We start from the raw sequence: 25,216 nt of genomic DNA on the forward strand, positions 1-25,216 counted from the left end.
CATTTTTGGTTCCCATTTGGGTGGCGTTTTGAACTCAAAAACTGATGATGACCTATGTTGTAAAAAGTCCCATATTGCTAATGTCTGAATCAGCAGTAAATACATAATTTTAATTTAGTCCGGTTTTGTTTGTTCGTTTTACAGGTTTTCAAATTTCCCAGTGATTTGGAAGACTTGTTAGAACCGTTTTTAAATACCAGCTCAGCCCAGCCCTGTTGTGTTAAAGATGACATCTGAAACCACAAATCATTTCACTGTGGTAACCAGAAGGCTTGACTTTGAGTTTAACAATTAACAACTGATAGAAGGACTTGCGTTGACAAGCAGTTTGCCAACATATTACGACGTGATGACACAGCCCTATCACCATCTAAAACCACTTTTCCATGAACAATATTCTATAAACCAGCAGTCTGATTATTTTCTTAATGAATTAATGTTTATTTTAATCTTTGGAGGAATTTTTATTTATTTCTACTTAAGAAAACTACAGAACATATAATAGTATGTTCTCATTAACCTTTCCGTGTTTTTTTATTTTGTGCTGATTATGTTCTCAAATGGAATGAGAAACTAGTAAAATATTACAGTTGTTTGATAATAAACATTATTTTTAAAGTTGAAAAATAGTGGCATGTATTTATTTTCATTTTTCATTGAAAAGGTTTTTTTTTTAATGGGTGAGGTAATATTGTAATGATCCTAAGAGAAAGGCCCTCATCTTACCCTTCATTTCATTTCCATAGAGACTAGCATGGTATCCCATATGGCTGATGCTCAATTAATATATTCATTAAATTGATAGATAAAAAAGCTTCTTCTAGTTTGAAGTGATAACATTTCTACAAATTTGTGAAAATCTGTAAGAACAGTTAGCCTCCTCAATTCTTTTTCTCCACTTTCAAATGTTTAATAAAATGTCATTTGTTTTCCAGCTTCTTAAGCACTTCTTATTTATTATCTAATGAGATTTTAATATATTATGAAAATTTATTTGTAAAAACAAATGCTTTCTAATAAACTAACTTTTATAAGTTTAGTAGATGAATCAAACTTTTTTGGATAATTTTTCACTCAGTCTCAAAATTAAATATTATGATACACGGAAGCAACTTAAAATAAATTATTGCTTTGCATTCCTGATTGAGCACAAATCTAATCCTGAACTCACTGGAAACAATCTATTTGAAAGGGTATATTTGGCAGTATTTTGTTTGGATAAAGGCATATAGTAAATTTCCCTCAAATGATCACATATATGCTGTAGGCTTTTCTGATTTTTTCTAAGGCACTGGCTACTCCAGATTATAGCATTTTACTCATATGTTAGAATACCCATTTCGTATTCACCCTAAAGCTGTATTCATGCTCCTTCTCTTTGTCTTTATATGTTTCTGACCTGAGCATCATTTTCTTTCTGACTCTTAGTCACTCAAATTAACTTGCATTTCCAATCATTTATTTAAAGAAGTCCAATAAATCCAAAGATCATGGCCTATATTGCTCTACCCATTTGCTTCTGCAGGGGACCAAAGATGGCACTTTGATTTCACCATACTGAATGTGTGATGTTCTGAAAGGAATAATAGGGTAGAGGCCCCTACGACTATTTTCCTGAGTGGTTGGACCAAGAGTACTTCTATTATTCAAACTTAAAATTAAAAATTGAGAAACTTGAAATTGGCCTACTGCAGCCCTAGTTTTCTTGGGCACTCCCTGAGGTGTAGGAACCAAACAGCTCAGCTTTTAAGAAAATATCTGAGAATGGAAAGGGTAGAGGTCATAAGTAGACAGGGATGGTGGTCAAGAACACTGAGTTTTGAGTTATTGGCCTGGGTTCAAATCATGGTATCATTTATAAACTATATGACCATATACAAGTATTTAACTTCTCAGTGTATCAGATTATTCCTATGTAAAATGGAAAGCAAGCTTTCTGACAGCACCTATGTGGCTGTTGTAAGGATTAAATGAGATAATGCCTTTTAAACCTAGAATGCAGTAATCCCTGTTTGTGCTAGCCATTACAGTCGTTGTGTTCCAATGTAATTCTTCTACCTCTGTCTGGATCTGTAGAGAATTTATGCAGGACTACATATTCATTGAGAGGTCTTGCCAGTGTGTTTAAATTCCAACCATGGGGCTCAATTCTGTGGTTGTGCTATAGTACCTCCAAGTCTTCTAGCTTGGTTTTGGTCCAATATCGTGGGCTTCACGTAGACACAAGATATCTTTCTGTAATTACTCTAGAGAAAATGCAGTTTATACTATACCAGGATGTAGTAAACATTCTAGAAGCAGTACTAAGTTTCTCTTTATGGAAGTAAACATGCCATCTTGATACACTTATTATTTGAAGAAGTAAAAGTAGCTAGTTTCTTACAGAAGGAAAAAAAAACATTTTTGCTAAGTGAAGTAAAAAATGTACTACTCTCTGCTTCTTCCCACAGTATCCATAAATATGCGGAGGCCGTTTATTTTGCCAGATGGGTTTTGAGACCCTGCTGAAACAAGAGATGCTGTCATTTATATTTCCCTCAAATTCTACCACAAACCACACTTGGGAGGGAAAAGAAAAAGTCGCCATGTAAGCATGTTTACCTTCAAGTGACTAGGAAGTGGAAACCTATCCATAAGTGATGACTCACCATTGCAGGCCTATAAAAGTAAAGGTATTCTCTGCGGAAGGACAACAGTCACCAGGCATCACCATTCAAGATGCATCCAGGGGTCCTGGCTGCCTTCCTCTTCTTGAGCTGGACTCATTGTCGGGCCCTGCCCCTCCCCAGTGGTGGCGATGAAGATGATTTGTCTGAGGAAGACCTCCAGTTTGCAGAGGTAGAGTATCTTGCCAATCCTGATGATGCGGTTGGTACATCTCAGAAATGTCCTTCTCTTTGAAACGCGGTTCATTTTGGTCTCTTTTCTAGCGCTACTTGAGATCGTACTACTATCCTACAAATCTCGCGGGAATCCTGAAGGAGAATGCAGCAAGCTCCATGACTGACAGGCTCCGAGAAATGCAATCTTTTTTCGGCTTAGAGGTGACTGGAAAACTTGACGATAACACCTTAGATGTCATGAAAAAACCAAGATGCGGGGTTCCTGATGTGGGTGAATACAACGTTTTCCCTCGAACTCTCAAATGGTCCAAAATGAATTTAACCTACAGGTAATTATAGACTATCTTTCTTTCATATTTGTTAGCCTTTTCTTGTTGTATTAAATGTCTAATATTAAGTAGGCATTACTATTTAATAGGCAGTTAAATTCCAGAATAGCTTTAATGTGGTTGCTGAGATTGCCTCATAACATCTATTATTGTCACAGTAACCCAGCATGATTTTTTAGTGGGCATCTCAAAGTATTTCTTTTAGAAATGAAATCAAAAGAGAAATAAAAGTAGATTAAAGAAAATTTGCAAACGTAGTGCATTAGGTATATTTATCACAATGGTTCTAAAGATGAAGAGTTCCACTCTTTCTAGAAACTTTACAGAGCTATTTCATTTATTTGGGCTTTATCAATGTAATTCAAACTTTTAGCATGCAAAATAAATTACATTAAACTTTGGAAAAATTTTAATTTCAGGTGCCACATGGTCAGATATTCGGAGATACTCAAATGTCTGAATTTGTGACTTTTTATTCTTGTATGTCATCATAATTAATACATTCTTTGAAACAATAAACCTCTAGTAGAACTTTCAAAGAAATTATTGCATTTTGAATTGAAGAGCAATATACCAAGAAAATGTATTCTAAAATAGCTGTCACTTTCCAAAAACTTAATTGAAACTTTCTCTGTTAAATAGAATTGTGAATTACACCCCTGATATGACTCATTCTGAAGTTGAAAAGGCGTTCAAAAAAGCCTTCAAAGTTTGGTCCGATGTAACTCCTCTGAATTTTACCAGACTTCACGATGGCATTGCTGACATCATGATCTCCTTTGGAACTAAGGGTAATGATGCACATTTATTTTTAAAACATTTTTATATTCTAATTCTTAGTTGGTTCCATTTTAAAATTATTTCTTTCAGTCATTCATTACTTTTTAAAGCATTCAACACCAATTTACCAAACACCTGTGCTAAGTACTCCTGGATGTGATAAGACTCCTAACCCTTGCTTTTGTGTGTAGAGCATGGCGACTTCTACCCATTTGATGGGCCCTCTGGCCTGCTGGCTCACGCTTTTCCTCCTGGGCCAAATTATGGAGGAGATGCCCATTTTGATGATGATGAAACCTGGACAAGTAGTTCCAAAGGTAATGTTTCTTATAAAGATATCATTTATGTGTTGTTAGATTAGACAGTGAACACACTGGTATGGAAGTTAAAACACATAAAAGTTAAATATATTTGGTATTTGACTATATTTTCTTAAATAAAGTTTATCTTAGACATATTAGTGTCTCTACAAGTGACATTTCTACAAATTGATATTCAACATTAAAAAATGAACAAAATCTACTTAATCTGTCACTGTGGCTTGAGGGATACTAATGAACTCTGAAGTAGGACCAAAATGTTTATGTTTGTCAGCCAATATGTTATTACAGCAAATTACCTTTTGGCATGTTGAAGAAGTACAGTTTATTATAAATATATAACTAAAAACTACCAGGGTTGGATCTATGGGTCATACATGAATTAGATGTGAAATGAAATAATTTTTTCCTTGGTAGAAATATGTTCAATCAAATTTCTGTTTCCCATTATATGAGTTGCTTGATTCAGTCTTGTCTGTATATGATAAACACCATTCTTAAAAATCTAGACAGAGTCTTACCCCAAACAGCATGAAACAGACAAGGTGGCAGTTGTATTTACAAGAGCAAAATGAAGTTGCATCTTGAATGAAATCAGTTAGTAGTTGAATCTTCAAGTCTCAAAATAATTGGGAATGTTAATTTAGGAAGAAAAGCCATAGATTTTTCTAACTAGGACTTAGTTATGACAAGTAGAGGTTGTCTTCATAGACAGCTGATTTTATTATTCATTTAAACAAGAAAGATTATTTTTCCAAAGAATAAAACTGGGCCTTACATGTTCAGTGTCTCAACTCTAATACCTAGAATCTGTCTGTGGAGGGAAAAGTGAAAATTTACATATTTATGTTCTGGATATTTCAGAGGTAAGAACGGTTTCAGGAAGAAGGAATAAGATCCAGCATTGTTAAGGCAGAATCACAATAAGCCTCAAATGTAGGTTCCTTTGTAAATTCTGGGTTTGAAATACTTAACTGAAATGAATGAAAACATCCACAAACCAGTCTGGATTCATTTTTCAGTGGAAGGCCAAGAGCAGTACCCATTACTAGTCATTCGATGAAGAATTGGCACTCAGATTATGCGACCTCTAGTTGCTCTCATGGTCTGCAAGATTTGCTAGGTTGGTTCATTTTCTTCGTGCACAGGCTGCAATAGCAAAGGAAATTTAAGGTCAAATGGGATCCACTGGCACTAGTTTTCAGGTAATCTAAGGACAAGTAACAACAATCCTATTGCCTTACACTTCTTATTTTTCTTTTAGTGTTTTATTCTCTTTTTTCCAGTTTGAAATACCTGTATTAGGAGGCTCAAAATTGGCAGACAGAATGCTTAGAGGGAACAATGTAAATACAGTGACATAGTGGTCTTCTAGAGTAAAGATGGCTAATCATGTCTAGAGTTTCTGTTTCTTCAAACCCCAGAGTCTAGAGACGTTCTAGAAAGAATCATTTGGTTGGAATTTTCTCCCAAGAGTACACACAGAGAATCTATTTAGTGCATCCTCCATCCTTGGTACGGTCCCTTTGGGTGCTGCCTCCTGATTGGAGGATGTTCTGGGCAGAACCCTAGCTAGGTACCACCCTATGTGATTTCCCCACTCCTCGTTTAAGGTAATCTCTGTCCACTTCCCTCACCTGACCTGAGAATACTAAGAGCAAATCAGGAGTCCTAGTGTCTTCATGGTAAATCCTTATTAGTTACTAATTACATGAGAGTAATCTGTTGACATTCTAATTGTGTAGGCAGCTATAATCAAAAGAACACTAAATTATTTATAAGAATTAAATCAATACTTTGAATCTTCCTTCAAGCAACTGAATACTGATATTAAAAAGTAAGAGAGTGAAGAAAGAGAAAAGAAAGAGTATATAGCGAAGAAAGAAACATACCAAATAGATAAAATGATACTCCTTTCATTACCTGGTCACTGGAATTCCTTTTTTTCTCATTGTTTCTTTATTTTCTTACAGGCTACAACTTGTTTCTTGTTGCTGCCCATGAGTTCGGCCACTCCTTAGGTCTTGACCACTCCAAGGATCCTGGAGCACTCATGTTTCCCATCTACACCTACACCGGCAAAAGCCACTTTGTGCTTCCTGATGACGATGTACAAGGGATCCAATCTCTCTATGGTAACTCAGTTATAGAAATAGAATATGATTGGTTATAAAAGCAGAAGAAATCCATGCATTTATTTTCTAAATAGCAGTCATGCTGCACAATGATGTTTTGGTACAGTGAAGTGCATGTATGACAAAGGTTTCATAATACTATAATACTGTATTTTTAATGTACCTTTCTTATGTTTAGATACACTTAATACTCACCATTGTGTTATGAGTGCCTGCAGTACTCAGTACAGTAATATGCTGGACAGGTTTGTAGCTTAGGAGCAATAGGCTATACCATATAGCGTGTATGTGTAGTAGGCTATATATCTAGGTTTGTGTAAGTATACACTACGATGTTCACCCAATGACAAAATCTCCTAACAACACATTTTTCAGAATGTATCCTTGTTGTTAAGCGACACATGACTCTACTAACTGAATTCACCACTGCCAATGCTGCTTTCTTGGTTTTGTTACTAAAACCTAGGAAAACACACCCATTTTTTCTTTCCAAATCTAACTACCCACTCAAATAGAAAATACTTCATTCTCCAATTTTTTGCAGACTATAACTCCCTGTATCTGTATTTTATACATTGCAATGTGCATTTGATACCCTCAAAACACCTCTGCAATAAGAAAGAAAAATATTTTATTCCCCATTTAACCAATGAAGAAACAAAGCCATGTAGAGTTTAAGTAGCATACCTATAGTAATATGGTTGGTGGTGAAAGTGAGTTCCTAAAGCTTTTAGAAATTCCAAGTACTCTTTCAACCAGTCCAATTTGGCACAGTAGAAACCTCTCAAGTGTCCTGTGGTAGTTTTTAATCAACATCTACAGTAACCATTGTAAAAAAAAAATTCTTCCTTTTCACTTACCCCCCAAATTTTCAATAATATTTACAAAATAATTAAACCTCAACCCAAATATTTATTTACAGATGACCTGTTATAAATAGAGTTAAAGCCACAGTGCACAGTCATCAGTGTAAACATTTCTAGAGCACATAGTTCAGCAAACTTGCTCACATCACCCAAGCTATTCTTTTCCCTTCTAAATTTGAATCTATCACAGTAACTAGCATAGCCATGGGCATGAACTTGAAGATGGCAAAGGGAATTTGCAAATTTATTTTGCAGTTATTATTTCTACATTATTATGACTCAGGGACTGATGAAAGAACTAATATAAACTAGACAGAAAAAAAAAAAAAAAAAACCAGTGTAGGATTATTATTGTGTACTGCACCCCCATCCCGTCTGCACTCATGGGAGCAGGTTGGAAAGTTACCAACATTTGGCAAGTCACATAAGTGCTGAAGGCCTGACTTGTCGCAGCTGAGATACAGCTGCACCATGGCATACTGGTAAAGCAACATTAGCTGATGTTGATAGCTGGTAAAATAGTCAAGAGGAGGAGGCGAGATGAGGGCTTTCGCAGGAGAAATACACCATCAAAAATGGCTTTGAGGGGAGTCTAGTTTTCAAGAGCAGTCTGTCAATAGATTGTGCAAGGTGTAGGGAAAATTTCTTCAAAGTCTGTTGCTTTTTTTCCCTCATTTTTATCATCAACCTCAGGAAACCTAAGTTTATAGTTCTAAAGAATCTCGAGAGGTCTTGAAGGATGGAAGTAGAGGGGAGGAAGGAAGGAAGATTACATGGTACTTGCACCATAATGTAGGAGCCCCAGGACCTACTGCTTTTCCTGGAGAAAACCCTCTCCCACTGTCCATCAGCAGATCAGCCTGTTGTGCTGTGACCCAGGTTTTCAGTAATGTCACATTCATAACTTCTCTCTTGCCTTTCACAACTGCAGGTCCAGGAGATGAAGACCCCAACCCTAAACATCCAAAAACGCCGGACAAATGTGACCCCTCCTTATCCCTTGATGCCATTACCAGTCTCCGAGGAGAAACAATGATCTTTAAAGACAGGTACTCTTGAGATTCTTTCATAAAGTTTGTATGCGACAAACATCTGTGAAGCTGTTTCTGCATATCGCCAAAACATCCTGTCAGACTTCCAAAGGCGAAGTTAACAGTAAAAATGGGCAGGCAGCTTACTTCCATATTTCAGATCAAATAAATGACTGATGGATAAATGTTTCACTTTTCAGTGTACAACCTTGGCATTGTGTAGCTTGTTTTTACATCTCTAGTTATAGTCTTTCTTGTAAATATAACCAAGAAAATCTAGAAATCCAATTTATTTTAAAAACAGACAAGCATTGAAAGTAATTGCTGTATTAATAAATGGTTACTCGTTAGGCCCACGCGGATTCGTTTTGGCATGGAAGGACTTTGATTCTGGATACATATGTTGGAATTCGAGAGATAGAATGAAATGAACCTAGAAATGCAATATAAAATTTTAATTTCTACATTGTTCTAGTATGCATATTTGTTCATTCATTCATTCATTGATCCCTCATCTGTGATCCAATAGCATGTTTACCCCCTCTGTTATAACTCTAACTACATTGTACTCATGGGATGGGGTGTGGTTCTCATGTATCAGTTTTCCCAGGTCAGGAGACCATGGAAGACATAGTTCATGTAACTCATATCTTCTCTCTGGAGCCCAACACAATGCCTGGCAAATTTGCTTGAAATTGAGCAAGACAATTTCAACCCACAAAGAACTTAGAGACCTCGCAAAGGCTCTGCGAGATTTCAAAGTTGAATACCTTACGCTAGTTAGGATAGCACAGCTTGTCACTGGAACTGAAAGGGTAATGGAATTTTTTCCCCTTCACAGGTGGGAGGTATTGGTTGTATCTAACTTATCTGTGTTATTGTGGAGAGAAGTGACTAGCAGGATAGAAATATAGCACTTAAAAATGTGACAGAAAACTCCATTTTACTTTTGTGTTAGATTCTTCTGGCGCCTGCATCCTCAGCAGGTTGATGCGGAGCTGTTTTTAACGAAATCATTTTGGCCAGAGCTTCCCAACCGTATTGATGCTGCCTATGAGCATCCTTCTCATGACCTCATCTTCATCTTCAGAGGTAAGCTTTCCACAGAGGAGGCCTCGCACAGGACCAGGGGAGGCAGTGCTGAACTTGATGCCAATAGAGATTCAGTAAAATGATCACCACTGAAAATATGCCTAAATTAAAGACCAAGTATTAAAAAAATGGAAGCCAGAAAGTACCTGAAACCATTCTACCATGAATCTCCAAATTGAACATATAAAAGGTCTACATTGTTAGACTTGTCATATCCACTCTTTCTTTCATATGAATCATGTCAGTTTTTTCTCTTAGTTCCTCTTAAAAATTGTTTATTGAGAAAACATTATAACAATATATATTCTGAAAAAGTGGAAAAAATATTATGAATCATTCTTGCTTCTGAATAGTCAGTTGATTTCATTTGTTCATTTTCATTATGTAATACATATTTTAAAATATTTATTTTCATAGTACTGATACATTTTTATATTCTACTGCTTTCCTTGACATAAAATTATGACCAATTTCCAAATTGCTACTTTGCCTTTATGACCATAATTTAAAATGACTACATAACTTTCTGCTGACACTGTTTCTATTGTTCAACTATTTATAATATTAATGTTATAATAAACCTACTTTTCAGAGAAGAAAATAACTTTCAAACTGGTATAAAATTTGAGTTTTCAATCTAATTAACCCTTCCTACTGTGTTGTTTATTCATGTAGAAATTTTAATGTTTTTTTTACCTAGCTTTAAACTTAATATTCAGAACCAATAAATTGCTAAGTTAATTGTGATATTTGATTAGCTATATTCATAACTTGGAAATTAAGATCCTAAATTTTATTTTTTTGTTTCAAGAATCCTTATATTTTTATGTTTCATAAACATGATGACTGTAAATACTAAATATTTTATTAATATTTCTAAATGTATAAATGGGCCTGCCCTTAAGCACATGTCTACCTAGGTAAGTCTTAATAGATTTCCCTGGATAATAAAACTGTTATTTCACTCATTCCAGGTAGAAAATTTTGGGCTCTTAATGGTTATGACATTCTGGAAGGTTATCCCAAAAAAATATCTGAACTGGGTTTTCCAAAAGAAGTTAAGAAGATAAGTGCAGCTGTTCACTTTGAGGATACAGGCAAGACTCTCCTCTTCTCAGGAAACCAGGTCTGGAGGTATGGCAGCAGGATATACTGACACATCTGTGTCATAGCCACAAACTGCCTCAAATATCTGTCACTACTAGAAAATATTCCTACACACTACTGTAAATGTCATACTAGTCGTTCACTTTTATTCCATGTCAGCTCTTTCAGGCAGCCCCTCAGACATGCATTTAAAAGTCTCAAGCTCTCTTGAACACACACACACACACACACACACACACACATATATAATACTCAAACATTCCTCTTCTCGAACATTCTTTTCTTAGCCATTTGTTATGCCTCTCAACCATCTTTGGCACCCCCTCTTTCTTTCTGTCTTTCTTTCTTTTTTTTTTTTTTTTTTTTTTTTGAGACTAAGTCTTGCTCTGTTATCCAGGCTTGAGTCTAGTGGCATGACCTTGGCTCACTGCAAACTCTGCCTCCTGTATTCAAGCAATTCTCGTGTCTCGTGTCTCAGTCTCCCAAGTAGCTGGGATTACAGGCATGTGCCACTACACTCAGCTAATCTTTATATTTTTAGTAGGGACGGCGTTTTGCCACATTGGTCAGGCTCCTGGCCTCCAGCAATCCACCTGCCTCAGCCTCCCAAAATGCTGGGATTACAGTTGTGAGCCACCGCAGCCAATTGACACCTTCTCTTTCTAATCTTTCTCCTGTATTCTCTTTCTTGTCACTTTCTCCTAATTTACATGTAGCTCCATCTTCCATGGCCAAAGAGGATACCAGCATGAGTACAGGAAAAGATTAGTTGAGAGAGAAAGCCCTCCTATCTGCAGAGTTAGCTGATCCACTCAAGAGGTTGACCAGGAAGCTGACAGGCCCATCGTTTATAAAGTGAAACTTTCTGAAGGGCAAGTGAAGCTGGAATATTTAAAACATATGTAAAGATTCAGGCAGCGTTGACATCAACAACATTTAGGAGTCCAGATTCAAGTCTATATTTGGGAACGGGAATATCTCATCAGTACCCTGCATTCGAAATGTTTAAAATGGAAACTTTCCTCCATCTCTACATACACACAGTTACACACACACATGCATACCCACACACACGCACATACCTGTATATATCATCTTTGCCTTTTGACTTATTTCTGACAATGACATTTACAACATTCTAAAAATCACTGCCAGCTTCTACCAGGTACTGCATTTCATTCCCTACCCTCCATAAGAAGTATGTGGTTCAGTCAGGATTAATTGCTTACTGCAGCTCAGATATGCTGTTCTTTTGTATTCCCTTACGCTTCTCTTATGCAATTTTTTTTTTCCTTTGGCGAGGAGATCCTTCCCTGCCTCTCTCCCTCTTGAAATTCTGCCCATTGTTTAAAGTTCATTCAAAATATCATTTCATCTACAAAGTCTTCTTTGATTTCCCCATTCAGGGGTTATGGCCCGGTTTCCTGTACCCCCATGACATTTCATGATTACTCTCTCATGCTTCACTTCTGTTGCCTGGTGTTGCAGTTATGTGTAAACACATGCCTTAGCTTTATTGGTAGTTCAGTGGTTATGTTTTACTTGTTGGAATATACCTTCAGGATATTCAAAAGCTCTCATCCGTAGCAGTAGTGGCACCTTATAGGAGCCTGTTTTCCTAGGTTAATTTTAGGATATGTTTGCTTGGTTAGGGTGTGGCTGCAGGCAGGGGAGAAGGAGCTTGAAATATGCAGTTATGGAAGGGGAAAACTATGCTTCCCTTCCCACCTTTATTATTACCATATGCCCCTACAACATTTTACTACAGAAATTAAACCTTAAATATTTTTGTAGCCATTACTGTGTTTAGCAAGTTGTCTTACACGTAGTGGGAAATCAATAGCTAATTGTTCGATGCACAAACATGCATTTATTTCATGCTTAAGAACACGTTCCTAATGGCATACTTTTATAACAGATATATCATTTGTGAAATGGAAATGAGCTTGTAACTCTCCTTAAAAAGATGGCCTTCGGGCAAGTCGACAAATACTTATCAAGCAGCCACTGTACACTCAGTATTCTCATTCCTAATGTTAAAAAGCTACCAGATGTTTTAAATGGACTTAAAATTTTTAAATTCGTGTCAATTTTGGAAGATGCCATTGTGTCTATTGTGTTATTTCTAAGGTACTTTCTAAGAAATATAACTGACTTAAGAGTTTTTTTTCTTTAAATAGATATGATGATACTAACCATATTATGGATAAAGACTATCCAAGACTAATAGAAGAAGACTTCCCAGGAATTGGTGATAAAGTAGATGCTGTCTATGAGAAAAATGGTAAGTAGTTACATTGCATTGACTTTAAAGAGGAGCTTCTGTAGCCCCTGAAAACTCTTTTCTGTACAAATCATTTTTAGATAGGATCTAGATGTGTTAATAAATGTATGGCAGTTAAGGAATTAATCGTTCGTGTGTGACTACCTACAAAGACAGCAAACCAAAAAAATAACATGCTGAGAATAAATGAGAATTTTACTTAATGATTGCTAATTCTATAAATACGAGATGCTAAACCTTCAACATTACCTTCAGCTATGCTTAAAGATGCAAAAATGCAAAGGATATTGCCAGAATTCAAACTAGGTGTGGAGTGGGAAGTAATTTATACATAAAGACTCATAACTACCATAACTATGTAGTGACCTTTTACTTTAATTATGTTCTCAGCCTTTTATTTTTATTTATTTATTTATTTTGACAGAGTCTCACTTTGTCGTCCAGGCTGGAGTTCAGTGGCACAATCTCAGCTCGCTGCAACCTCCACCTCCCGGGTTCAAGAGATTCTCCTGCCTCAGCCTCCGGAGTAGCTGGAATTACAGGTGCCTGACACCATGCCCAGCTGATTTTTGTATTTTTAGTAGAGATGGGGTTTCGCCATGTTGGCCAGGCTGATCTTGAACTCCTGGCCTCAAGTGATTCACCCGCCTCGGCCTCCCAAAGTGCTCAGATTACAGGCCTGACCTCACCAACCTCCTTTAACTATGAAAAGAGATATTATTGATAACTTATAACAAATATCAGTCTGGGTGCGGTGGCTCATGCCTCTAATCTGAGCACTTTGGGAAGCTGAGATGGGTGGATCACTTGAGGTCAGGAGTTCAAGACCAGCCTGACCAACATGGCAAAACCCCATCTCTACTAAAAATCTCTACTAAAAAAAAAATACAAAAAAATAAAAAATAAAAATAAAAAATAGCTGGATGTGGTGGCATGCACCTGTAATCCCAGCTAGTCAGGAGGCTGAGGCAGGAGAATTGCTTGAACTTAGGAGTCAGAGGTTGCAGTGAGCCAAGATCACTGCCAGTGCACTCCAGCCTGGACGACAGAGTGAGACCTCTGTCTCATATATACACACAAAAATCGATAATTGGCCGGGCGCTGTGGCTCACACCTGTAATCCCAGCACTATGGGAGGCTGAGGCGGGTGGATCACGAGGTCGGGAGATCGAAACCATCCTAGCTTAACATGGTGAAACCTCGTCTCTAGTAAAAAAAAATACAAAAAATTAGCTGGGCGTGGGTGGCAGGCGCCTGTAGTCCCAGCTACTGGGGAGGCTGAGGCAGGAGAATGGCGTGAACCCAGGAGGCAGAGCTTGCAGTGAGCTGAGATCGCACCACTGCACTCCAGCCTGGGCGACAGAGCGAGACTCCGTCTCGGGGGAAAAAAAGAAAAAAACTCGATAATCCAAGTAGCAAAACTGTCTAGGAAGATTCACACCTTAAAAGAACAACTAAAAAATAAAAATAAAAAGATAAAAAATTTAAAAAGGAACAACTATGAGCAATACATTAAAGCACTAATAGAGTTTAAAAAGAAAAAGGTTGACATTCCTACAAACGGGATCTAAGAGATTGAACCGTTAATATTAACTGGATTAAAACCTTATTATTTTCAAACTCTGAAATTGTCTTTATGTTTTTTCCTGTAGGTTATATCTATTTTTTCAACGGGCCCATACAGTTTGAATACAGCATCTGGAGTAACCGTATTGTTCGCGTCATGCCAGCAAATTCCATATTGTGGTGCTAAGTGTCTTTTTAAAAATTGTTATTTAAATCCTGAAGAGCATTTGGGGTAATACTTCCAGAAGTGTGGGGTGGGGGAAGGAGAGCTATCAGGAGAAAGCTTGGTTCTGTGAACAAGCTTCAGTAAGTTATCTTTGAATACGTAGTATCTGTATGACTATGGGTGGCTGGAACCACATTGAAGAATGTTAGAGTAATGAAATGGAGGATCTCTAAGGAGCACCTGATTCTTGTTGCTGTACAAAAGCAATGGCTGATGATATTTCCCACACCACAAATGGGACACATGGTCTGTCAATGAGAGCATAATTAAAAAATATATTTATAAGGAAATTTTACAAGAGCATAAGGTAAATCACATTCATACAATGAATAAATCATTCTTACTAAAAAGCATAAAATAGTATGAAAATGGAATTTTTGGAGAGCCATACATAAAATAAATAAACCAAAGGAAAATGTCTGTAATAAATAGACTGTAACTTCCAAATAAATAATACTCATTTTGCACTGAGGATATTCAGATGTACGTGCCCTTCTTCACACAGACACTAACAAAATATCAAAGTCACTAAAGACAGGAGACAAAAGAGCAGCGGTGAGAATAGTAGATGTGGCCTTTGAATTCTGTTTAATTTTCACTTTTGGCAATGACTCAAAGTCTGCTCTCATATAAGGCAAATATTCCTTTACATATTATAGAGGATAAAGAAGGATGATACCTTTTTATTAAAATATTTCAGGTTTTTCAGAAGTCACACGTTACAAAGTTAAAATTGTTATCAAAATAGTCTAAGGCCATGGCATCCCTTTTACATAAATTATTTGATTATTTAAGACTAAAAGTTGTATTTTAACCCTATTTTACCTAGCTAATTATTTTAATTGTTCAGTTTGCCTTGGATATATAGGCTATTTTCTAAAGACTTGTATAGCATGAAATAAAATATATCTTGCAAAGTGGAAGTATATATATATTAAAAGAGAGACATCCAAATTAAAAAAAAAGCACAGTCTACTAGATTGTGATCCCTTGAGATATGGAACGATGCCTTTTTTCTCTGCATTTAAAAAAGTCCCCCAGCACTTCCCACAGTGCCTATTGATACTTGAGTAGGGTGCTTGGCACTTATTGAATATATATGATTGGCCATCAAGGGAAGAACTATTGCTCAGAGACACTGTTCATAAAAACTCAGGCAAAGAAAATGAAATGCATATTTGCAAAATGTATTAGGAAGTGTCTATGTTGTTTGTAATAAAAATATATTTTCAACAGACAATTGCTATATGGTACATTTTGTCTTTAGGTATAATTTCAATTTTCCTCACCCCAAGAGGGTTCATTGACAATATTTTTATTTTTGGAGACAGAGTCTCGCTCAATTGCCCAGGCTTGAATGCAGTGGTGTGATCCCAGCTCACTGCAAACTCTACCTCCCGAGTTCAGGCGATTCTCCTGCCTTAGCCTCCCGAGTAGCTGGGATTACAGGTGCGTGCCACCATGCCTGGCTAGTTTTTGTATTTTTAATAGAGACGGGATTTCATCATATTGGCCAGCTGGTCTTGAATTCCTGATCCCAGGTTATCTGCCTGCCTTGGCCTCCCAAAATCCTGGGATTACAGGTGTGGGCCACTGCGCTGAATACTTCTTCCTCTTTTTTTTTTCTTTCTAAAAAAAAAATATTTAGGCCGATGCAGTGGCTCATGCTTATAATCCCAGCACTTTGGGAGACCAAGGCTAGAGGATTGTTTGAGCCCAGGATTTCGAGATCAGCCTGGGCAACATGGTGAAACCCAGTATCTACAAAAAAAAAAAAATAGCTGTGGGTGGTGGTATGTGCCTTTAGTCTCAGCTACTAGGGAGGCTAAGGTGGGAAGACTGCATGAGGCAGGGAGAGGTCAAGGCTGCAGTGAAATGTGATCACACCACTGCACTCCAGCCTGGGTGACAGAGCAAGACCCAGTCTCAGACGAAGAAGGAGAAGGAGAAGGAACCAGGTCCCAGCTACTCAGGAGGCTGAGGCAAGAGGATCACCTGAGCCCAGGAGGTTGAGGCTGCAGTAAGCTATGCTTACACCAATGCACTCCAGCCTGGGTAATAGAGTGAGACCCTGTCTCAAAAAATAAAGAAAGAAAAATAAAAAGGATGTTTAACTTGATTTCAGAAACATTTTCCCTATGTTTTACCATTTTCTTTCATGATATTTCTCTCTCATGGATAGACAGAAAGACAGACAGATATACATAAAGATATATAGATACAAAGATATACATAAAGGTATATAGAAAAATATATATAGTCGAGATTGTTTCCTGACTTCCATCTTTACTCCAGTCTCAATTCAAGATTCCAAATCTAATTGGTGTTACCTTGATTAGTGTCCCTCCATGGTAACCAAAGCATCAAATTCAAATTATAGCAAATGTCTATTTGGAGTTTACCACTGGGGATAGAGGTAGTATTAAAGAGAGCTGATTATGAACTGAGCAGATGGTCCTAATAGAATCTTCTATGAAATAGGTTACAGGTAAAATACAGATAGCCAGTTTGTATAGATATTCACGAATGGGGTTGAGAAAACCAAATGAATGCTTAATGAGAAGTAATATTATATTCACAAATTAAAGTGAGAGTGCATTTACCTAGAGCTAATGTACTAGGCAAATGCACGGTCTTCAAATTGAATTGCAGCTAGTAACAGCCTCTTCATCAGATAATAAGGGTAAAAGGCTTGAAAAACTCCTCAAAGTGAACCAACAGCATACTTGTATTTGGAATAGGAGAAACTGACAAGATCTTGTATTGCTGTAACAAATTTTGCTCTTGGAATTATCCTGGGAGAACTTTTCTATTAAACCAAAAATATTGTCCTGGATTTCCACATCCTCATGTCAGAATAAAAACACCAAAATATATATAGCAGAAAGATAGCCACCATAAAAGCTACCAAGTTTAACTCACTTCCCATTTAGAAAAAAAAAAAAAGTGCAGCTCTCTGCTCACACAGTTTTGTCGGGGCCAACCAGAGTGGATTAAGCCTTGGTCACAGAAAATACTCTGATTTACGGATTCATCACGAGGCTGTGAGATTTACAATACTTCCACTAGGTGGCACCAGCAACACCCTTTTAGAAAAGGTTGAACTGGTCAGAGAATTCAGTTAAGTCACAAAACCAGTGCTTTGTTCTTTAACATAAGATTGAGGAACTTAGCCACATCGCTGATTGTTTAACTCCTGACTTTACATTACTGACTTTCAAGTAAGATTTAATAGTAAGAACAGCTTGCTCCAGGTTTCCAAGTTTTTGCATATGAGTTCCCCTCACTGATCTCTCAGAAGTGAGCCGGGATTCTGTCATCCTGATTTGGTGGCTTGATGAAGCCACCAAGACCTGAAGCATGCGCCCCTTAGAGCAAGGGCTTGTGAGTCATCACAGGCCCCTGGGTGACAGACTCCAACGTGATCTACAAGACGCCCAATGTACACAACCAGTAGAATCAGCACTCCAAAGAGAAAACAAACCAGCACTATTCTGGCACCAAGAGGGAGGAAAATCCAAACTACTAGGCATGATAAATTTTGTTTTCTAAATAAAAAAGTGGGCCAGGTGCGGTGGCTCACACCTGTAATCCCAGCACTTCCGGAGGCCGAGACGGGTGGACACCTGAGGTCAGGAGTTGGAGACCAGCCTGACCAACATGGTGAAACCCCGTCTCTACTAAAAATACAAAAATTAGCCAGTCATGGTGGCAGGTGCCTGTAATCCCAGCTACTTGGGAGGCTGAGGCAGGACAATTGCTTGAACCCAGGAGGCAAAGATTACCAACCAAAACAGTGAACAATTGCGTTTTACCTGAGGGCAATGGCGAGTTTAGAGGAAGAAAAGCTTTACAGTTTCCAAAGTTGCTTTCTCACATGGTTTAGTTTTTCTAATTTTTTGGACTTTTATAACCGCCTGGTGTATTGAAGTATGCGAAATGCTGATTTAAGATTCCTTGATTTTGTTCTACCTCACTGCTCACAAGACACTCAAATTGAACTGCAGCTAATAATGATCTCTGGAAAATAAAAAAATGTGCTGTGTTTATAGCAACAGCATGGCCATTTTTGTAAGAATTTATCATGATGTCTTAATTGACCTGAATTGCCAAAACTGCCAGAGGTGTGTGAACCAAAGCAACTCCATCTTAAATAGGAGCTGGGTAAAACAAGGCTGAAATCTACTGGGCTGCATTCCTAGACTGTTAAGGCCTTTTAAGTCACAGGATGAGACAAGAGGTCGGCACAAAATACAGGTCATAAAACCTTGCTGTTAAAACAGGTTGCAGTAAAGGACCTGGCTAAAACCTACCAAAACCAAAATGGCGAAGAGAGTGACTTTTGGTCGTCCTCACTGCTACACTCCCACCAGCACCATGACAGTTTACAAATGCCATGGCAACGTCAGGAAGTTACCCTCTGTGGTCTATAAAGGGGAGGCATGAATAATCCACCCCTTGTTTAGCATATCGTCAAGAAATAACCATATAAATGGGCAACCAGAAGCCCTCGGGGCTGCTCTACGGAGTAGCCATTCTTTTATTCCTTTACTTTCTTAATAAACTTGCTTTTACTTTGCATTGCAGACTCGCCCTGAATTCTTTCTTGCGTGAGATCCAAGAACCTTCTCTTAGGGTCTGGATCAGGACCCCTTTCCTATAACAAAACTATACCCTAAAATTAGATTCTTTGAGAAGGAAAATTTCTCTTTCATACGTGAGCCTGAACAGGTAAAATTCTATTGCATAAATGTTATCTCAGTTGTACACACATGGAGAAACACGCACAAGTATATGCAAAATTCATTGTAACCCACTCTAGAATTACTCATTCAATAACGTCATCACACATCAACTGGGCAAGGAACAATTGTAAGTACGTGATATCCAGAGAATTCTGTCTCTTAAATTTTGGTTGCAATGAAACTGGACTTACTATCCAAATCCACCTGTTATGATTTACAGTTTTTTATAAGTGAAGATATTGATGCTTTTTTTTCCATAATTTATGCTGGATTAAAGGACATTGCCCAAGCATCCTTATCTGTGTTCCATCTTTTGCACTTATCTGTGTCCCATCTTTTGCACCAAAAGTATGTAAAATTAGCAACTAAAAAGATTTATTTATTTATTTTTTGTTTGTTTTTAAATGGTTACCTATACCAGTAGCCTTCCTTTTCTGGACAATCTTCTCTTTCCTTTATTAGACTGGGCACTAAAAGCCTGCACAGGTCACAAGCAAAACCATTCATGTGGCCCTTCCAATTCTATCTAAAAAGAGATGTTGTGTTCTGAAGTTAAGAGCATTTGCCTTTCTGGGTTGTATCCTTTGGCCAGCTCGTGCTTCGGCTTAGTGAGTGCCCAGCGCCTTGTGGCTTTGCTTCCAAAACAACGCAGGGAACAAGAAGCCTGAACTGTGTTTCAGAGCACATGGGGTACAGTGTGTACGCTAGTGCTGGCTCAGTTTTTGGCCAACTCTAGTTTGGATTATTTTGAGCTGAGCAGAGGGCTGGGACACAGCATCAACTGTGCCTCCAGCCATATCCTTTTCCAAACCCACTTGCAAGGCTTTATCCCTTAATAAATAAGATATCTCCTAAATACTTGCATTCCTAATTTCATAGGAAACATCTAACTTGTTTTATGTTTTGAATAACAGCGAGATAAGATATAGGTTAAGGAAGCAGAATCTCAAGGAAGCGAAACAATGGGCAATATTGTGCAGTCGTGGTAATGGAAGTCAGATACTTGGCACAAAAATTACCCAGACATTATGTGGGATTAACTGGAATATGAATTAAGGGCTCAGAGCTATTTCATGAGAATTTCACTGTACACTCTGTATATGTAATATGCTTCTACTTGGTATTTACTTTTAAAACATTTCCTGAAATCTTTCAATGGGGCAGCTTTGGGGACTAGAGGAATATGGAAATATTGTGTGTCCTGTGTTTACATAAGATACTAAAATTTACAGAAACTTATTAGATTATCTGATTTCAATTCCTTCAGTTTACAAATAAAAATCTGGGGCCAACAGAGAGGAAATGGTCTTTTCAAGAGCATAGAGTAATGCTGAAGACTAGGCCATAAACATCATTCACTTTTCTCCTTCTAGCTTGTTAACTCCTCTACTCTCCTCTAATCTAGGCCGGGGCATAGATTGTCTATCAGGGGCATGAAATGTAATTCTACTGTAATGATACCACTAGCCTGATGGCATCCATGTCCCAGAGTCAAGGGAAGCTGAGCTGATGTCTCTATATTATCTTGGATGCTCAGCCTTTGCTGACCATGTTCTCCCCACTGCTGAGGCTGCTTGACCATGACTGACCTTAGTCAAAAGAGATTGAGGGAGTTGAAACTCATTTGTCTGGGGTTCAATGAAAAATCTTTGCTAGAACAACTTTGACTTTGTATCTACTTTTGAAAACTGGGTTTCTGTGTTTTCCCCAAGATTGAATCCCCACTTTTGCTACAGCATAGCATACTGGATCTCTCCATTATCCTCTACGCCAGAGTCTCTGCTTTCTATTTTTATTTTATTTTTAACTCTTATTTTAGATTCAAGGGTACATGTGCAGGTTTGTTGTATAGGTAAACTTGCCCCCTGGGGGTTTGTTACAGATTATTTAGTCACCTAGGTACTAAGCTTAGCACCCAATAGTTACTTTTTCTGCTCCTCTCCCTCCTCCCACCCTCTTCCCTCAAGTAGGCCCCGGTGTCTGTTGTTCCCCTTTTTGTGTCCCTGTGTTCTTATCATTTAGCTCCCATTTATAAGTGAGAACATGTGGTACTTGTTTTTGGTTCCTGCGTTCGTTCATTTGCTAAGGATAAAGGCCTCCAGCTCCATCTATATTCCTGCAAAGGACATGATTTTGTTCTTTTTATGGCTGCATAGTATTCCATGGTGTATGTACCACATTTTCTTTATCCAGTCTACCACTGCTGGGCATCTCGGTTGATTTCATGTCTTTGCAATAGTGACTGGTGCTGCAATGAACATAGTGTGTGCCTTTGTCTTTGTGGTAGAATGATCTATATTCATTTGGGTATATACCCAGTAATGAGATTTCGGGGTCAAACGGTAGTTCTGCTTTTAATTCTTTGAGACTTGCCATACTGCTTTCCACAGTGGTTGAACGAATTCGCACACCCACCAATAGTGTGTAAGTGTTTCTCTTTCCCCACAACCTTGCCGGCATCTGTTATTTTCTGACATTTTGCTGATAGCCATTCTTACTGATGTGAGATGGTATCTCATTGTGGTTTGATTTGCATTTCTCTAATGATTAGTGATATTGAGCTATTTTCACATACTTCTTGTCTGCACACATGTCTTTTTTCCAAAAGTGTTCATGTTCTTTGCTCACCTTTCGATGGGGTTGTTTGGTTTTTGCTTGTAAATTTATTTATGTTCCTTATAGATGCAGGATATTAGAGTCTCTGCTTTTTAAATATTCTTTGTCCAGTAGATACTTTTTTGCAGACAGGAATCTTGCTATGTTGCTCAGGCTAGAGTGTCATGGCTATTCACAGATGCAATCATGCACTACAGCCTCGAACTCCTGGGCTCAAGAGAACCTCCTGCCCTCAGTCTCTTAAGTAGCTGGGACTACAGGCACCTGCTATTGTGCCCAGCTTCTTTCTTTTTGGTTGACTTGAGGGGCTTAAGTTCTGGTTCCTGCCAGAGGTTGGGTCCCACTATTTATTGATGAGAGGCTGGTCTCTGCCTTTAGCGAAGACATAAATATTGAGACAAATACATACAACAATCTTACATTTTACTCTATTTCAGACATCTTATATTTTTCCTCTCCCTTTTGCCTTTAGCCATAAGGTTGACTTGTTTCTTCAGAAAGAAAATAGCTGTCAGCCAGGTGTGGTGGCTCACGCCTATAATCCCAGACCTTTGAAAGGCTGAGGCAGGTGGATTGCCTGCAGGAGTTTGAGACCAGCCTGGCCAACATGGGTTTAGTAGAAACTCTGTCTCTACTAAAAATACAAAAAATAAGCTGGGAATGGTGGTGGGCGCCTGTAATCCCAGCTGCTCAGGAGGCTGAGGCCAGATAATCACTTGAACCCAGGAGGCAGAGGTTGCAGTGAGCTGAGATCGTGTCATTGTACTCCAGCGTGGCTGACAAGAGTGAGACTCCATCCCTTTCTCCCCACGGCCAAAAAATAGCTTTCAACTGCAGAGGCCTGCACCCCCACTCACATGAGTGCACACCCCATAGCCTTGCTTGAGGCATTGTCAGCATAAACACCAATCCCAACCTTTATTCTTCCAGCTCCCTCACTGTCATCTCCTGCAACAATACATGTTCTTTGACCTCCTCAAGACCACTTTTACCAAAGCCCAGGCCTGTCCCTGACACTTATGAGGCCCCTCCTCTGGGCTGGTTCTTCTCTTCTGATCCCTGGCTTTGCTCTGCATTGCAAGCGACCTTAAGTGCAAGGTTATGGACATACCACCTATAGGTCCTTCCACATCTGCTGACCTGGTAGCCCATTGGCCACCACTAGGAGTGTGCACATCATTGAGGGGACCCACCCTTGAGAGAATGAGCCTGTGGAAGATGCCCTCTGAGGCCTTGGAAGCAGGAAATTCAGGGGACCTGTGGTCTAGAGCAGCCCTGTCTAAGAGAAATATAGCACAAGTCACATGCAGAATTCCACATTTTCTAGTGACCACATTAAAAGCAGTAAAAAGAAATAGGTAAAATGAACTTAAATGATATATTTTATCTTTTTTTTTTTTTTTTTTTTTGAGACAGAGTCTCATTCTATCACTCAGGCTGGAGTACAGTGGCGTGATCTCGGCTCATTGCAACTTCTGCCTCCTGGGTTAAAGCGATTCTCCTGCCTCAGCCTCCCAAGTAGCTGGGATTACAGGTGTGCACCACTACACCCAGCAATTTTTGTATTTTTAGTAGAGACGGGGTTTCATCATATTGGCCAAGCTGGTCTCGAACTCCTGACCTCAGGTGATCCACCTGCCTTGGCCTCCCAAAGTGCTGGGATTACAAGAGTGAGCCACCGCGCCCAGCCAATGAAGATTTTTTAAAAAGACGGTTTTACATCCTGTTTCTCATATAAAGTCTTCAAAATCTGGTGTGTGTTTCATACTTAACAGCACATCTCAATTCTGACCGGCCACATTTCCAGTGCTCAGTTGCTACCTGTAGCTACAGAAGGGGACAGTGCAGGAAATGGGTGGGTACAGGCACCCGAAGGCATATCCTTGTACCTGCAGAGAATTGCAGCCTGGGGAGAGTAAAGCGGGCCCTGATACAGGGTGGCGCTCTCACCTTTTCAAATCTATTAGCCTCCTTTTGTCTCACTGTATTCTGAATCTACCCCAGATCTCTAGACACCACTCCTGCTCCTTTGCCCTTTTCACCACTCCAGCCTACCAACACTTGTATTTGCTTTCAAGATGAGGAACATGGAGGAATTGCTGGAGGAAAACACAAAGTTGTCGGAATATGAATTCTCCACCTTCACGAGTATTGGATTTTATTTTTTTATTCTTTATTCTTTATTTTTATTTTTTGGAGGTGGGGATGGAGTCTCGCTCTGCCACCCAGGCTGGAGTGTAGCGGCGCGATCTTGACTCACTGCAACTTCCGCCTTCCGGGTTCAAGCATTCTCCTGCCTCAGCCTCTCGAGTAGCTGGGACTACAGGTGCCTGCCACTGTGACCAGCTAATTCTTGTCTTTTTAGTAGAAATAGGGTTTCACCATTTTGGTCAGGCTTGTCTCAAACTCCTGAGCTCAAGTGATCCACCCGCCTCAGTCTCCCAAAGTGCTGAGATTACAGGTGTGAGCCAACGCGCCCAGTCAGGAGTATCGGTTTGACGATGGGGATGCTGCTCTGTGGCTGCAGTGAAGAAATTGGAACCAATATGATCATACAGACAAGAAATTATCTATAAAACATTGTGTAAATCAGCCTCAAGGCAGTTCTTTACCTGCTCCCAGAAGAATGGTGTGAAACACTGAAGAAATTACATAGCCCTCCTGAGTCTCAGTTTCTAAAATATGGTTGATAATAGTAACGAATGTGTATATTTTCTGTGTGCCAGGGATGTTTACGTGCTTCACATGTATTAATTAACTTATTGTCACAAAAGTTCTATTCTTGTTCTTATTTTATGAGTGAGGAAGAAAGCACAAAGAGGTGAAGTGACGTGTCCTAGGTCACACAACCAGTATGTGGAAGAACTGGAATTTGAACCCAGCCATTCTATCTCTAGAACTATGCACTAAACTGAAAGAATGGATCTACAGCACTTAGCAGACTCCTTGGCACATAGCAAGTACTCAGTAAGTCATAGCTGCTACTTCCTCAGTCCTGAAGATGGCGGTAAGGGTGGGTTATGGGTGGTGGAGGTGTGGGTGAGAGGTCTAACAAAATCACACACAAACCACACCCTCAACACCAGTATCTGAAGTCATTCTTTCAGGTTTGCAGCTGTGGTCCTCAAGTACTTCCTCTGTCTGTACAACCTCAGGGCCACTTCTCAGTTTAGTCAAATAAGTGTTTGTATATCTACTGTGTATTTTTGAGGGCATAAAGTTCTGTTTTAAAAATTCAAAAAAAAATCTATCTAGAATTAAAACTAAAAACATGAA

General features: G+C 38.7%; 1 protein-coding gene across 1 annotated transcript; it reads left to right on the forward strand.

Annotated features, from left to right (window-relative positions):
* The first annotated feature begins 1,019 nt into the window (after nt 1-1,019).
* Nucleotides 1,020-15,819, forward strand: MMP13 (matrix metallopeptidase 13). The gene is made up of 10 exons (XM_003910607.5): nt 1,020-2,838; nt 2,931-3,172; nt 3,815-3,963; nt 4,144-4,269; nt 6,246-6,407; nt 8,205-8,322; nt 9,263-9,396; nt 10,371-10,530; nt 12,684-12,787; nt 14,440-15,819. The coding sequence occupies exons 1-10, from the start codon at nt 2,719-2,721 to the stop codon at nt 14,538-14,540; spliced, it is 1,416 nt and encodes a 471-aa protein (XP_003910656.1). The 5' UTR covers nt 1,020-2,718; the 3' UTR covers nt 14,541-15,819.
* Nucleotides 15,820-25,216: the final 9,397 nt, after the last annotated feature.

This window comes from Papio anubis, chromosome 12 (assembly GCF_008728515.1).
Source record: "Papio anubis isolate 15944 chromosome 12, Panubis1.0, whole genome shotgun sequence".
Lineage (NCBI taxonomy): Eukaryota > Metazoa > Chordata > Mammalia > Primates > Cercopithecidae > Papio > Papio anubis.

What these genes read in the sequence shown, in the direction of transcription:
- MMP13 (XM_003910607.5), top strand. Translation starts at nt 2,719, where the DNA reads ATGCATCCAGGGGTCCTGGCTGCCTTCCTCTTCTTGAGCTGGACTCAT. An exon ending in AAAATGAATTTAACCTACAG is followed by an intron (nt 3,173 to 3,814) that starts GTAATTATAGAC and finishes TCTGTTAAATAG; the next exon opens with AATTGTGAATTACACCCCTG. An exon ending in CCTCATCTTCATCTTCAGAG is followed by an intron (nt 9,397 to 10,370) that starts GTAAGCTTTCCA and finishes CACTCATTCCAG; the next exon opens with GTAGAAAATTTTGGGCTCTT.